This window comes from Elephas maximus, chromosome 20 (assembly GCF_024166365.1).
Source record: "Elephas maximus indicus isolate mEleMax1 chromosome 20, mEleMax1 primary haplotype, whole genome shotgun sequence".
Lineage (NCBI taxonomy): Eukaryota > Metazoa > Chordata > Mammalia > Proboscidea > Elephantidae > Elephas > Elephas maximus.
Window position 1 is genome coordinate 60,671,948 of NC_064838.1, and position 16,752 is coordinate 60,688,699.

At 38.3% G+C, this 16,752-nt stretch overlaps 1 protein-coding gene across 7 annotated transcripts in view; it reads right to left on the bottom strand.

Moving 5' to 3' along the window:
• The window catches only part of ERC2 (ELKS/RAB6-interacting/CAST family member 2), a 1,130,613-nt gene that overhangs the window by 723,504 nt on the left and 390,357 nt on the right, over nucleotides 1-16,752 (bottom strand). For all 7 annotated transcript variants that reach the window (XR_007514402.1, XM_049862256.1, XM_049862252.1 and 4 more), the window contains exon 5: nucleotides 8,820-8,975. Coding sequence is in view for 6 of the 7 variants with exons in the window: in XM_049862256.1 (XP_049718213.1) it covers nucleotides 8,820-8,975 (156 nt within the window). In the remaining variant the exon portion in view is untranslated. The remainder of the gene's footprint in view (nucleotides 1-8,819; nucleotides 8,976-16,752) is intronic.

The window sequence follows — 16,752 nt, forward strand, 5'->3', positions numbered from 1 at the left end:
CAAAGCCACCAGGCGCTCCTTGGAAATTCTATGGGACAGTTCTACTCTGTCCTACAGGGTTGCTATGAGTCGGAACCAACTTGACGGCAATGGGTAAGACATTTCATGTATATGAAACCATATAATATGTGGTCTTTTGTGACTGGCTTCTTTCACTTAGTATAATGTTTTCAAGGTTAATTTATGTTGAAGAATGAATCATTGCTTCATTCGTTTTTATGGCTGAATAATATTCCATTGTATGGCTATACCACATTTTGTCTATCCACCAGTTAATTGCCAAGTTGATTGCTTCCAGATCTTGACTATTAACAAATGATGCTGCTAAGTATGATTTGTGTGGACATGTCTTCACTTCTTTGGGTATGTATCTAGCAGAATTGTTGGATCATATGGTAGCTCTATATTTAGCATTTTAAGGAACTTATAAACTGTTTTCCAAAGTGACTGCACCATTATACATTCCCACCAGCAAAGTATGAAGGATACAATTTCTCCACCCTCTCACTTGCTATTTTTTGTCTTTTTAATTATATCCATTCCTGCAGGGGTGAAGTGGTATCTCATTGTGCTTTTGGAATTTATTTCCCTAGTGACTAATGATATCAAGCATTTTTCATGTACTTATTGGCCTTTTATGTGTTTAAATATTCTAGCTACTTTTTAATACTTTCTCTTTGCCTCTGAGATTCTGTGGTTTTACATTGATGTGAATGGATAGATTTATTTTTTATTTATCCTATTTGGAGCATTTTGGGCTTTGTGAATTTGTGGACTGGTGTCTGTTAATCAGCTTGGAAAATTCTCAGCCTTCACTTCTTCAAATGTGGTTTCAGAATAGTGCCTCTGGTCCCTAGACCTTCTGTTAGTCTAAGACAGGAACCATTCCCAAAGCCAACTCTTCAGACAGGGATTGGACTAGACTATGAGACAGAAATGATACTGGCAAAGACTGAGCTTCTTGGATCAAGTAGACACATGAGACTATGTGAGCAGCTCCTGTCTGCAGAGGAGATGAGAGAGCAAAGGGGGTCAGAAGCTGGCCAAAGGGACACAAAAATAGAGGGGAGGGGGAAGGAGTGTGCTGTCTCATTAGATGGAGAGCAACTAGGAGTATATAGTAAGGTGTATATAAGTTTTTGTATGAGAGACTGACTTGGTTTGTAAACTTTCACTTAAAGCACAATAATAATAATAATATGCATAGAGGGCTTAGGGTAGGCCTGACAGCCTTTCATTCAACAGGTATCTGTGTAACACTTAACCACATGCAAGGAACTGTGTTAGTAGCTGAGAATTAAAAAAAAAATAAAGTGAACAGAAAAAAAAAAAAATACTGCCTCTGTCTCACTCCATCTCATGTTCCTCTGGAACTCTGATTATACTTATACTAGACCTTCTTACTCCACTCTCTGTGAATCTTGTGTTTAATTTTTTCTATCTTTTTAAAATTTTTTATTAAACTTATTCTGATCTATATTCTAGCTTATCAAATCTCTCTGCAGCTTTAACTGCTCTGCTGTTAAACTGATACACTAAATTTTTAAATTTCATTTGTATATTGTCCCATTTATAGACATTTTATCTGGCTCTCTTTTAAATCTGTTTGGTAATTTTACAGTCTCTTGCCATTTACCCATATATCCAATCCCTTCTTTTATTTATTCAAACATAATAAATATACTTATTTTATACTCCTTGTCCTATTAATTCCAACTTCTGAAATCTTTGCCTTATGGTTCTGCTTTTGTTCTTTCTACTGGTTATCACTTATGGTGTTTTTTTTTTTTTTTCCTTGCAGGTTTTATTTATTTATTTAATGTGGGCTCATAGTTTTTGGAACTGTATCTGGAGGGATACTTCTAGGCTTAAGTTGGACATGTTGTTCTTCTTTGCTTCTGCCAATACCTGGGAGCACTGCCAATCAAGGACAACTTAAACTACGTTCTCTGCTTGGCATTTTTGGATCATCTCATACTACACCTCTATGTGAGAGCCAACTTGGGGCTATGAATTCTCAGAATCTGTTTTGTTTTGTTTTATAACTTACTTGGTTCAAAATTTCTAAATGGGCAGCTTTCCATGTGGTTCACTAATCATCGTAGGAGGAGGGCTGGAACAGTAAGGTTATATTTAGTTTACCCGGGCACTAAAAGTACACCCTCCTTCATGTGGTGGTGGTAGTGGACATTCCTATTAAGACTCTTCACAGCCCAGGCTTCTGTCTCTTTCTCCAATGTCCCTGTCACTGTGAAGATCAAAGATCAAGTTCACCTTTTTGGCAAATGTCAACGAGGAGAAATAACCACCACCCTAATTATCACTGAAGTTTCCTGCTTTGGCTTAGTTTTGACCCTTGAGGATTTTCTTCTAACTCAGCAGCTTGTAAGTACATTTTAAAATATGTGTTTTAATAATGTATTTCATCCAAAATTTTTTGTTGTTTTCAGCAACAAAAGTGGACACAAGAACCAAGCTACTGATGATGACAGCTGGATATGAGTAGAGCGTGATGCTTAAAAAGGAGTGATATCCCCATCTTTGGAAGTGTCCAGATTGTACAACTTTCTGGAAAGGTTGATATGGAGGAAAATCCCATTTGCTCCCATTTGGAGGGATAAGTCGGCCTACAGGACAAATAGGTTTCACCTTGCTTGCCAAATCTAAAGGATTCGCAATGGCTGACCAGAAAGTGGTTTTTAGACAGATTTTGAGGATGCTTAAAGGGTTATTGGGAAAGAGCCATGATAAATTATCAACATCTGCTGTGACTACGTAGGAGTGGCACCATTCTGGTGTGTGCAAACCATGGACTACATTATCTCTTTATAATGTAATGAATTATGATTGAGTCTATAGCCATTTTTAGGTGACTCGAAGTAAGAAGTTTTCTCCCTCCTACACAACATGAATGGGGTATAAATAAAAAGAGTGAAAACCAGGATTAAGGTTAGCCAATATGATAAAATAAATTAAAATCTGTTGTGATCAGCATGATTAGCACTCTTTTCAGGGGGTATGACCCTCAAATCAAACCCAGTTGTAGATGACAGCAAAGTATATAGGTGATTCCACATATGAAGCGGATTCATCAGAAACTAATGCTAAAGGACTTTTCAACTCTATACGTCTAAGCAAAGGTGATGTTTATAGTGAAAAAACTGATTTCTTCTAACTTCCACAAATACCTGAGTAGAAAGCTAGGGTGAGAGAGTGGGGATATTACACCTACTTTATTCAACAGAAATAGATTGACAATGATAAAACTATTTCAGTCCATAAATATTAAAACTATTTCAGTCCAGGCAGTATCTTTAAATAGCATTCAGACTACCACCACCACCATGAGGTAAATTTTAAATAACATTTTATGCAGACAATAATAGAAAAAGACTTTTCCTAAGGGGAATACAGTTACAGAGTAAAAATATATTCTTCCATAAAAATATGCCTTTTACTTCTTTTACAGCCATAAACTCAATAAAAATGGAAAGTGATGCAATCGAAAATACATGAGAACTGGGGCCAGGGAAGGTCTGTCTCCGTGACGGCAAGAAGAAAAGCCCGTCAGAATTACATCGCATGCTCTAGATGAAGTCCGTGTGCATATCAGGCACACTTCATCTCGTCTGAAAGTTCTTCCCCCGCTTACATCTGTGACACAACCAACACCCCGAAAAAACACTCTGCCAAGGAACACAGCTTCTTTTTCACTGCAAATATGGCCCTCATGTCTAGAAAGCAATATGCTTATTATCATGCAGTTTGCATTATGAGGCTTGCAACCCATCAGGGGTTAATAAGAAAATGTGTTACAAATTCAGAATAAAGGGGAGATCTAAGACAGGAGAATGGCGTCTTTGGCAAACGCTGAAAACAGAGGGAGCAGCTAATAGAGGAGTACTAGGTTTGGTAGATGAAAAACGTGTTAGACCAGGAACAAAGCCTCATACGAAACAAGGGATGCCATCATTCTTTCCCTATAAGAAACACATATATATGGTACATTCCATTCTCAAAAGCTTAACAGTGCTCCTGAAAGTAACTCATGTTCTCCACGGTGTCTCATACTTGACTCTTACATCTGGTTTCTATGGGCCTTTGCAGTTGGGGTAGGAACTGGAGTTTCAAACACAGGAAAGGTGCATAGGTCAGGAGGTCTCCCGGAGTCTCAGGAACAACCTGCATATGGCAAAGGGCTTGTACAGTGCAGGTAAACTAATGAGCCCTGGTGACACAATGGTTAAGTGTTTGGCTGCTAACCAAAAGTTGGCAGTTCAAACTGACCAAACAGCTCCACAGGAGAAAGACTTGGCAACCTGCTCCTGTAAAGATTATAGATCTTGTTGTTGTTCTTGCCGTTGTTAGGTGCTGTCAAGTCGGTTCCGACTCACCGCAACCCCATGTACAACAGAAATGAAACACTGCCCAGACCTGCGCCATCCTCGTGATCATTGTTACGCTTGATTACAGCCAAGAAAACCCTATGTAGCAGGTCTACTCCATCACATGGGGTCAGTATGAGTCAAAAATTGACTCAATGGCATCTAACAACAATAGACTACATCTGTCCCTGGATGGTACAAACAATTAACATATGTAGCTTCAAATAACCGAAAGGTTGGAGGTTCAAGTCTACTCATCACCCAAAGGTATCTTGGAAGAAAGGCCTGGCCAACTACTCATGAAAAATCAGTCACTGAAAACCCTGCAGAGCACAGTTTCACTCTGACACACATGGGATCACCATGAGTTGGGGTCAACTCAGTGGCAACTGGTTTAGGGGGTAGTGGTGGTCCAGTGGTAGAATTATCACCTTCCATGTGGGAGATGTCAGTCTGATTCCCAGGCAATGCATCTTACATGAAGCCACCACCCAGCAATGTTCCGTTCAGTTGTGCATGGGACTGCCATGAGTTGGGGGCCTACTTGACAGCGGTTGACAAAAACAACAAAGACTGCATCTGGTATTGTCACCTTCACACAAGCTGAGATTCTGAACTCTGCTTTTATATGTCTGCGACTCACTTCCACCTTTCTGAAAATGTTACAGCATGGTTTTTCTAAAAAGACATACCTATAAAAGCAATTTAAGTCTTCACTGCTATTTGACATAAGCCAAAATGGAGGTGTATGCTTGTCCACGTGGCTATTTAAAGGACTTCATTTCCTCCCATCTACAAGTTTTATTCATTTCAACTATTAAGGCAAGTAGCACTCCCTTTTAACACCAGAAAACTGTTCTTGTATCAAATTTTCAGAGAGACCTTTAAAATTACCCATTTCAAGGTCAAACAGTAAGTGTTTACGTGTGTGTATAAGAATTCCTATTAGCTGCCATTCTTATCAATTTGGAGAAAATCATTACATATTGAGGACAAGATTGAGTTGATGTCTGCCAATGAAGAGGAATCAAATGCTGAGTCAATATCTCCACTCACCAAAGAGTGATAAAAATAATTTACAGCTAAATAACGTTCCAAAACCGTAAGCAAATGAGTGTGGATGTGTGATCGATTTTAGGGGCCTTTTTTTTTTTTTCATAATTAAGTTGCTTAAAATAAAAGTACTTTATTTTAAAAATATATAAACTTACCAGAAATCATGACAGCACACATTTTAAACCTTAAGTAGCATTTCCTTAGATTTTCTGAAACGTTCTTCGACCCTTTGAGTCTTTATAAACCACTAAAATACTTTTTAAAGTCACTAAAGTCAACCATCCATGGCTCACATCTAACTTTTTCTGCTAGCTAGAGTCCAGAGTCATTTTATGAGTCCCATTTCTATATCACTGCCTCAGTAAACCCAATGAGTTTAACAATCACTTTTCTATTTCCCACGTAAGTTTCAGAGCCTCTCTATGTTTTTGCATTTTAAATCTAATGTGTCTTTTCTCTTTTGGAAAACCTGTCATTTCACACAGACTTGTTCCTCTTCTTGCTTCCATATCTGGGTAGAGTTGGGAGGAGTGTGTCTTTTTACTTATCCTTCTTGGTTTGCTTAGACATTAATTTGATTTTGCATTCTTTACCAGACTACTGTTCTGTAAATTTGATGTCTCTGAAAGTGAACAGGTCCCATGATAAACAATTCACCCAACTGGAGTCAATCCATCTAGCCTAAGGGATCCCAAAAAGCACAAAAGATAAACACTTCAGGGACTAAATGCTTAGAAACAGCTGTGTCTTAATAGATCCAATCAACCATTCCCATTCCCAGGCTTAATTAAGGAATCAGAACCCCCCTTCAAAGTAGAAGAATCTAAGAAAAACAAGTAATGAAAACAATATTAAGTACCCACAATAAGTGTTATGGTTCAATACAATAACATTTCGAGGGAGAAAATGTTAAAACTGACACTTGCGTGTATTTTTTAGTTAATTTTGTCAGTTTATAAGCAATATCTATATGTTATATAAGAACTCATTGTAATTTATATTTCTTAGAAAGCCATCTTTCTTCACTAGTCAAATTAAATACAGTATTATTTATTTTATTAATTACTATTCTATTTAGCTACACTTCTTCAATAATGATGGGTATAATTATTACCTACTTTTTTTTGAGCCAGGCACTTTAGCTACATTGTTTCATTTAATCCTTGGAGGGGCTGTGTCCCGGTTTTACAGATGATGAAACCATAGTTGAGGGACATTGGACTTCCCCCAAGGCCCCACAGCTAGCCGAAGCAGGCCAGAGAATCGCCCAAACCTGCTCTAGTTTTCAGCCTGCACTCTTTCTACTGCACCCTGCTATACTCCCTGAACATTCCTCTGACCTGAACACTTTTGGAACTCTTACAGTAACTAGCCATTCAAGTTCAATCTAACTCAAGGATTGATGGTCTCGCAGACAACCTTGGGCTCATAAAGGTCGTGGCTTGCCTGCTGAAGACCGTATAAATGTTTTATTCTCCTGGACGGAGTCCATGATGCAGGCTGGAGTTTGCAAATCTCATGGCATTTTCAGCTCCAGGAGTGGCTTGAACTATCTCCCACTGTAAAGAACAGGCTGGGGAGAGAGCAGTTATCAAAGACTGATGAGAAGTTTAAGCCAAAACAATAACTTCCCAAAATGTCTTGAGTTCACTCATGTCTGTACCTCTGGTCTTCATCCCCAGTGTAATTTGGTCATGGTCTGCAGGCCACACCACTACAGGACCTGATGTACCTCAGCTCTCAACTCGGAGAGGAAGAACTGCCACAAAGAAACCAGAGGGAGGACTGGGCAGGGAAACCCATTCTGCAGCTGTAGCAGTCCCTGAAAAGAAGGGGTTACATTCAAATTCACTGCATGTGCTCTTTCCTGTATCTCCAGTGCAGAAGTAAGCACGGATTGGTTTCCCTGGAGAAACACACCTACATATACACACATCCGTATGCAGTGAAGTAAAAGGTAACCCGTTGTTGAGCCGATTCCAACTCACAGAGACCCTGTAGGACCCTATAGGACACTGTAGAACTGCCCATAGGGTTTCCAAGGCTATGGGCATCTTTAAGGAAAGAGACTGCCACTTCTTTCTTCCTCAGAGCCACTGGTAGGTTCGAACCACCAACTTTTCACTTAGCTGTCAAGTGCTTAACCCTTGCACCAGCAGGGCTCCTTGAAATAAATGGTAGATATTATTTCCTCTCTTAATATGCAAATTCTCTGCAACGAGAATGCATGTATTTTACAACTGTTAAAAATCATAACTGTCATTTAAAATCCTTTTCTCCCCACTCCCACTGCTTTTTCATGGAAGTCTGTATTACCCCTACCTCGCTGCATTTTACAAGGCAACAACCAAGACTAAAACCAACAAGGATACTTAAAAGCAACTGGTAAAAGATGACAAAATTTTTTTTTTTTTTTTGGTGTGGATATTATTTTCAGAATCAAAATGGCTTAAATAGAGGAAAAGCATAAAAGCATTTTAAATCTCAGAAGACCAATGTTTGGGGCTATTCATGAATTTAGTAACTATTCATATGTAAAAAATAATATTCATGTGCTCAGTCCATCTGTAGGTCAAAATTTAATTTTGAGACCTATAAGCCAAATTCTCTCAAACTACCAATAAGGATATAAATTAATGTGGCAGATTATTATATTTTCTGAAGCTTCTAGTAACAGATAACAACAAATATTATTATTATTATTATTATTATTATTATTATTATAGCATTATCAGCAATGCCCACCATTTATTGAATCAAGCATGGGACTAGGTGCTTTACATGCATAACCTCTTGGAATTATCAGAGCAACTCAGTGATGCAGGCCCTTGTCTTAACGCTATCTTGCAGACAAGGAAACAAGGCTTAGAGAGGTTGAATAATTTGAGCAAATAGCAGCATTGGGACTCAAAACCAATTGACTTAACCACTACCCTAAAACCAAAATGTGATAGTAACATTGAAATCAATTAAACTGGCTTCTGAAAGCAACGCCTTTTGAGACAGTCACCTTCCATGGCCGGAGAACAAACTTGGAATGATAGCAACTGAAAAAAAAACAGCAAACTTAGGATAACTGATGAAATCTAGAAGAGAGGAATATTAAAATCCTCATGCTAATTCCTGGGCAGTGGGACACCAAAGGAACTCCTTAGAGAAGAACACAAACCTCTTGGTGTGTCAGAATTCCAGGTTTTTTTCCCTGATTGCTTTTTGTAATCTATGTTTCTGAACTAAAAATATTCCACGTTCTTCTGTATTATCTATGTACACAGTATCACATAAAGCAGCTTACGTGAGCACTGGGAAAAGTATAGACATAAACTGTAACTTTCCAGTCACACCAAGAGGATAAAAGTTTATAACTTTGGATCCTACCTTGGTTTTCATGAACTTGGAGTGACTTTTGTAAACCTCTATTTGTTTGATCTCTTCTTCGCGGTCCTCAGTGTTCAACACACCATTGGCTTTTAACATCTGGATCTCATCCTCAAGATCCCTTATGTTTCGCTCCAATGAAGCAATTTTTGTGTCCTTCGGTTAAAAAAAGAAAGAAAGAAAATTCTTTCTCAGTATCATCAAAATAGAATTTAAGACAGTGATTTTTGTAGTATTACATTAAGATATAGACACAGCCCCAAATACAGAATAATTGATTTTTTTTCACTTCTGAGCACCATTTGTGAGATTTTTTTAAAGTTCCCCTTAAAAACCATGTACCAATAGAATACAGAGAGTTACCTAGATATGTTTGTCTAATCCCTGAGAATCAAAATACCAGGGCAACAACGATAAGGTTAATTAAAAAATGTTAAAAAAGAAAAATACCATTTAAGTTTTTTAATTTGCATTTTGGGGTACAGTGTACTGTTTTGTATTTTTAAGCCCACTTGTAAACACAAAAACAGTTTGTTCCTGTCTCTGTTCTGTGACTGGTTTTATAAGCCATGCTCAGAATTCAACTCTGAGACAAAAGAAAATTCAAGTCTAGTAACATGGAAAAGAATTCTCATCTGAAACACAGAGATCAGTGAAATTAAATAACTGAACCCTGATTTTGTATGACTGAAAATTTATAGAACTGGAAACACTTTAGCACGGCATCATGATTTACGTGGCAAGCAGTCAGGTCCCTGTGTGACAAAAAAGAAAAACATGACTACCACCTTGCAGGGCATTTCTAAGTTATTGATTGACTGAGCCAAGAAACTAGAAATATTACCCTCAAACATGGTATTACTTGAGAAAACATCAGCCACTGAGAGATTTAAAAAAAAAGAAAGAAACTTATAAGGAAATCAGAGACCAAGCCTGAAATACAGTGCAATAAGAAATGGCGTATTAATTAGAAGAGAAGAGGTCTTAAAAATGTGAAAAAAAAAAAAAAAACCTCCCCAACCTCAGGCATCAGGTAAACCTTTATGGAAGCACACTGCCATGTTTCTCTGTGGAGAGACTGGTAGGTTCGAACCACCAGCCTTTCAGTTAGCAGCCCAGTGTTTTAACCACTGCACCACCAGGGCCCCTGATCAGGTATGAGACTCCAAACAGTCTTTAAACGAAGCGTGTTATAACTGGCTTTAAGTCCCCTCGCTGTCACCATTTACCTTCCATTTTACTGCATAAATTCAAGGAGTTTAATGGAAAAATAAAACAAGCTACTGATTCATTCTTTTTTCCCAATTTAATTTTTAAACTTAAAAGACTAACAGTTACAAAAGCCATGACAATGAATGGGCTATTCTACTTCTAACTCATACAAAATTTACAACAAATATTTCTGTCCTGACTTCGTGGCTATTTCCTACTTTATTTTTCTATATTATATGACCAATGGCATATCTTGTTTGGCAATAAGATAACAATAATATCATTAACATAATAATATAATAATACTGTGTTTAAAATAATACATTATTATGTTGGTGATAATAATGTTATTAGTATCATCATTAACATTGTCGTTCTCATTAAAAGAAGGAGAAGCAGGAACTATTAATTGAGCTCCACTATATGACAAAAACTGTGGGTACTAAGTTCTATGGACACGTCTTCTAATTCTCATAAAAAATCCGAGAAGACAAAATAAAGATTCTGAAATTTTCAAGATTATGAAATGTTACATTCTGTGGTATTTCATTTTCCTTTAAAAATAATACCTACTGTATTTTTTCAGTTAAAAATTATATACTTTATATCCATACAAAATGGAGAAACCTGCCTCCAATCCTACCATTCAGAGATAACTATTACTATTTTTATGTATAGCCTGACAGTTCTGTTCTCTATCACATGCCATTTATGTAAATCTTGTATCTTGTGTGAGGCCAGTCATCCTCAGCCATTCATTTGAGTTCTGAACTGTGAGAACTCCCAGAGAACAAAGGAAAATCAACAGTCAAAAGGCTATGGAAGAAGAACTTGTAAAAGTTCCTAGAGTCTTCCCGAATAAATGAGAGTCATTTTGTGTATCTGTGTGTGATTAATATTCAATTTATTAGTTGTAAATGCTAAAGCTTAATTTTTCTCAAGGTTTTAAACTCAACTTACAATTTTTTTTTTTTTTAATGAAGCTAGCAATTTTTCAAACAACAGAAACAATCTCTTTCAGTGGTTTCTTCATGAATTAAGGTTATCAAACTGAGTCATCCTGAACATCTAACCCCTATTTTCTACCCAGCTGGTGACATTCTCTTAACATTTTAAATTACTATTACAAACTTTATATACTGAAACCCTCACTCAGTAGACGAGAAACAGAGGTGCTGAGAGATTAGGTTACACAGCTAGGTAGTGAAAAGCTGGTATCTAAACCTTACGTGCTGGTATAGACACCCTGCTTTAACCACCAATCCCAAAGCACCTTTAGAGGTCCTGGTTGGATCATTTATTTGCAACGTTGTGAGTGAAGCTAGACTCATTCGACCATCCTTAAAGGCTCTGCATTGAGGAGGTCCTACCATGCACCTCATTAGCCTGGGAGTGCTCTTAGAATTTGGATCAGGTCTCCTCCATTCATTCTTTGATCCCTTTGCAAAAAAAGAACTAAAAATGGTGTTCTGGATGCAGTCATCAGAATGCAGAGTCAAGGCAAGTATAGCTGTAGCTCCTAACCTTCTTGATCCCCTCTCCTTCCCTCTGTCCTTGAATCCACCAAGGTCTCTTCTGTCTCAAGGCCTTCAGACCCTCTGTTCCCTCTCTTGAAGGCCTCTTCCACAAGTTTTTGAAAGGATGATTCTTTCTTACCTTCTTGACTCATCTCAATGTCACCTCCAAATGAGAGTCATTTTAAATCATATTTTCCTGACTATAAAATCAAGACATGTTCATTATGGAAAACTTAAAGAACTACATAGGTTATTGATTACCCACAATCCTAGCACCCACATATACTCACTATTAACATTTTTATTTACTTCCATGAAAGCCTTAAAATGATATTTTCACCTTAAAACATAAGATAGATATCAATTTAAACTCTAGTCAGTGTGATATAGATTTTCCCTCTTTATTAAGATACAACTTTGCCATGAATGAGTGTCAGGGACTGAGGGACTGAATTGTGTCCCCCCAAAATATGTGTCAACTTGGTTAGGCCATGATTCCCAGTAGTGTGTGGTTGTCCTCCATTTTGTGATTGTAATTTTATGTTAAAGAGAATTAGGGTAGGATTATAACACGCTTACCAGATCACATCCTTGATACAATGTAAAGGGAGTTTCCCTGGGGTGTGGCCACACCCCCTTTTAACTTAAAAAAAAAAGGTGTGGCCACACCCCCTTTTAACTTACAAGAGATAAAAGGAAAGAGAAGCAAGCAGAGAGTTAGGGACCTCCTAACACCAAGAAGGCAGTGCAGGGAGCAGAGTGCATCCTTTGGATCTGGGGCCCCTGCGCAGAGAAGCTCCCAGTCTGGGGGAAGATTGATGAGCAGGCTGACAGAGAGAGAGAGCCCTCACCTGGAGCTGATGCCCTGAATTTGGCCTTCCAGTCTACCAGACTGTGACAGAATAAATTTCTCTTTGTTAAAGCCATCCACTTGTGGCATTTCTGTTATAGTAGCACCAGAAAACTAAGATAATGAGATTTATAAATATTTAAATACAATCTTTTTGAGTTTAACTGTAAGTAAAGGTGAAAGGAACGTCCAACACCCCCATTTTTCCTATATAAAATCTCCTGCAATTTCAGATCCAAATCTGAAGTGACCCTATTTATATGTACATATGCATGCATGTGTACATACACACATCTCCACACATACATTCACATGTATGTATTGCAATACACTTTGAAGTCCTCACATCTTGCATCTTAATTTCTTGATAGCACTTAGTAGAATTTCACATCTCAGTCATGTAGGCAAGGGGAGAAGAAACTGCTTCCCTACAGCCTTCAACATTCCCCGCCGTCAACTGCTGAGGTTTTAGTTAGCAATTACAGCAACTTCTGACTTCTAAACCGGTTAGACGGGACTTACACACTGCTAAAGAAAGGTCAGAACTGGGTTAAGACAAAAAGTTCCTGAACACAGCCAAGCCTCTTAGCTTACATACAACTGAGTTAAAATTTCATCAAATGGCTAAATGCATTTTGAAAATACTATTTTTTGCTTTTACTAATTTTATTTAACACTCTTCCTTTTCCTCACAAACAGCTTTTTCCTTTAGCCACAAGTGTCCCCTAACAGGATAAAAAAGAAATAGGTATTGTGGGAGGCACTTTAAGAAGGACCTGTCTTTTCCAACCTTGTGTATATTTCTGTTCTAAGAACAGAACAACTTCGAGGACAATAGAACTCATACCTGACATCACGAGCTAGGCAGATAGGAGAACATCATTAGGATCCATGGAGGAAAACAGAATCAGAACATACACAAGATATACTAGACAGTTTATTAGCTGTACCCAAGAAGATATTTGAAAATGATCTAGAGAGAGAAGTGAGGAAAGAAAAGCATGAAAATCGAAGGCAAACAAAATGACTGTCCTATGCCCAGCTTCTCAAGTCGGCCTCAGGTTAAGGAATTTGGGGAGAAGAAAATTTATCTTTCTCCTTTTAAAAAATCTCTAAAACATCTACTAGAAACTTATATAGTTAAGAAAAACCAGTGGAAGGAAACCACCTCCCAAGTCCTGATGACTCAATCAAGTAGTACCTGGATGTTGTCTTTTAGAACAGATGCTGAATACCTGGGCCCAATAACTCTAAGCACTGATCTAGAACAGAGAGAAAGAATTTTTAGTGAAGACGTACGTTGTTACAGCATGAAAAGTGGAGTTTTAGACGGTAGAACAACATTTTGCTTCTCAATCCCCAAAGAGTTTTCTTTGTCTGAACATCTTTACATGTTGCTTTTAAATTATATTTTAAAGTAATTTATGTAGTAGCTTTCAAACACACATCTTCAGTGTATTTCACAAATAAGAAAGCTCTGAACCAGAAAAAGAAAACCCAAACCCATTGCTGTCCAGTTGATTCTGACTCATAACAACCCTATAAGACATTATAGAACGGCCCCATAGGGTTTCCAAGGAGTAGCTGGTGGATTCAAACTGCCGACCTTTTGGTTACCAGCCGAGGTCTTAACTACTGCACCACCAGGGCTTCAAGAAAGCTCTAGAAGCAGATAATTGTGGGCCTCTCTCAGAGATGGAGAAAGTGATATATAAAAGAGCAGCTTTTTCCAAAGCCTACAGAGCCCAAATGCTCAATGGAAAAGGGGTTCCAGGGTCAAATAAGTTTGAGAAACACTTATTGGGGATTCCCAGTGCTCATTAGAGTTAACGGCCTATTCTGGACAATCCTGCAGCAAAATACTCTACTTCAATTTTATTTAGGCCAGTGCTATTCCCTCTAGAGGTCAATTCTTGAAAAACACAATTTTTTTTAAGAAGGTCCTTCATGATCTCGTTAAGCTCAGGGCTACATTACTAAAGAGTCAAAATGATGAGTTGGATTCTTCCAGGGAACACCTGCCAGGATTGTCCCAATTCACAGTAATCAGGCCTGAATATCCACATCACCTTGTCAGCTCCTGTCACTCAAGACTGGGGTACTGGGGTCTGCTCTGAGCCTGGCACTTCACCCCACAGCCATGAACAGACAGACAAAGCTTCTGTCATCCCCAAATCTCTCGGATCTCAGGTAACATCCTTCTAATGTCTTGCATAGGACAACTATCATACCATTTTGCTTTTAGATATATTTTGGCTGTGGACTGTAAGAATGTGGGGAAAAAGTTTCTGGGAAAAAATAAAATACAACTAGCTAAGATGTGTTTGTTTCAGACTCTGTTATTTAGAAAAAAAATCTGAATTGAGTATCTCTTTCAAATAACTTCTTTCCACATATTCATAATACTTGTGAAAAATTTAAACATAAATTGTAAATGATAATTTATATTTAAAGATTCATATCCAAGACAACTTTATATCTATCAGCCAAAAGGTACAAAATAGGTGTTCGGTGGGCAACTAATAAATAACCAGTGCCTGGGTGGTGTAAACGGTTAACGTGCTCAGCTGCTAACTGAAAGGGTGGAGGTTTGAGTCCACCCAGAGCTGCCTTGGAAGAAAGGCACTTGGCACCTGGAAGAAAGGCACTTGGCACCTGGAAGAAAGGCCTGGCAATCTACTTCTGAAAAATAAACCACTGAAAATCTTACGGAGCACAGTTCTATTCTGACACTCACGGGGTTCACAACTTGGCAATAACTGGTTTCTTTTTTTTTTTTTGGTTTGACAAAAAACCATAGGAAGCGAACTCCTAGCAGCTATTTACCCAATGAGCCTACCTTGCTGGTTTTTAAAACAGCCATGAACATAAGCACTAATCCATGAGTGCAGCGATTATAGAAATGAGGACAAAAGTCAGGTGGGAAGTCCAAAATAAGTTTACTTCTTTATTTCTGACCTTTTTTTTTTTTTTGTAATCTCTGACTTTTTCCAGGGCATGGCTACTATAAATTGATAGTAAGCTTAGACTCAGGGAATTCTCTCATTCATTCAACAAATTATATTGCGTACCTACTGGGTGCCAGTGACTTGGACAGGCACGTGAGATACAAGGCAGAACTCAACAAGAATCATCAGCATCCTTATCATGCTGACACAGAATACAGTCTAGGCCTTTGCTACTCAAAGTGTGGCCCACAGACCAGAAGTACTGGCATCACCTGGGTGCTTTTTGGAGCCCTGGTAGCATAAGAGCTCCTCTGCTAACCAAAAGGTCAGCAGTTCGAATCTACCACCTGCCCCTTGGAAGCCCTATGGGGCAGTTCTATTCTGTCCTATAGAGTCACTATGAGTCTGAATTGACTCTAAGGTAACAGGTTGGGGGCTTTTTAGAAATGCAGAATCTGAATCTGCATTTTCACGAGGCGTCCAGGTGACTTGTGTTTTCCGAATGACTGGAGAAGTCCAGGATACAAAAGACAATGCCGAAGAGACCAGGGCAACTGCGCTAGCCAAGCACGTTTAGAAAACCATGAACCCCTTCTCAAAAGGTATCCAAACTGGCCTGCGTGTACACCAAGCCTGAGAGTAACTTCTGGAACATCTTTTCCAGTCGGAATGCTATTATTGTCCCTATTTGTGTTCGTCAAACATTATGTTCACTTCAGCAGCAAGACACAGATTTTATTTCCTCTCTAGGAATTGTGAACACTGTGAAATGGAGAGTGGGCGAAACATCAGAAAAGCAAATCATTTAGTCACAAAAAAGTAACAATTATGTTATTGCTGAGTGTCACCACATGCTTTCCTTTCAAACACAGTTCAGGATTACTGGTTTCATTTTAATATCAGGCCCAAAAAGAAAATATAAGCAGTTTTTACAGAGCATGAAACGCACCATGATCACATATCAGTGTACGGACGTTGATCAACAAACGGAGGGCCAATTTGGTTTAAAGACGATGACGTGATCTAATGTTCAGGAAACGTCTCTACATAATTATATTACACTTTATTTAGAATACAACTCTAAACTATTATTACTGGATACCACAGAGGCTCTTGAAGGCTTAACTTTTAAAAATCATCTAGTTGGAGCCGCACGCATAACTGAACGGCCCCTGGACTTAGGTTATCTGAGTAATGTCCTGCCCCTGGAAGGATTTATTGTATGGGATTAACCGCAGGTATATGAGCACAAATTAAGCGCTCTAGAAAGAAGTTTTCTTGGGCCTAAGACACGTTAGGAGGAAAAACAAAAAATCAAAAGCTTACCTTGGCCCTTATCAAGACATAAATCAAGGACAACCTAGATTAGAAGATGACAAGGGACCCACTGTTTATTGTTGTTTTGT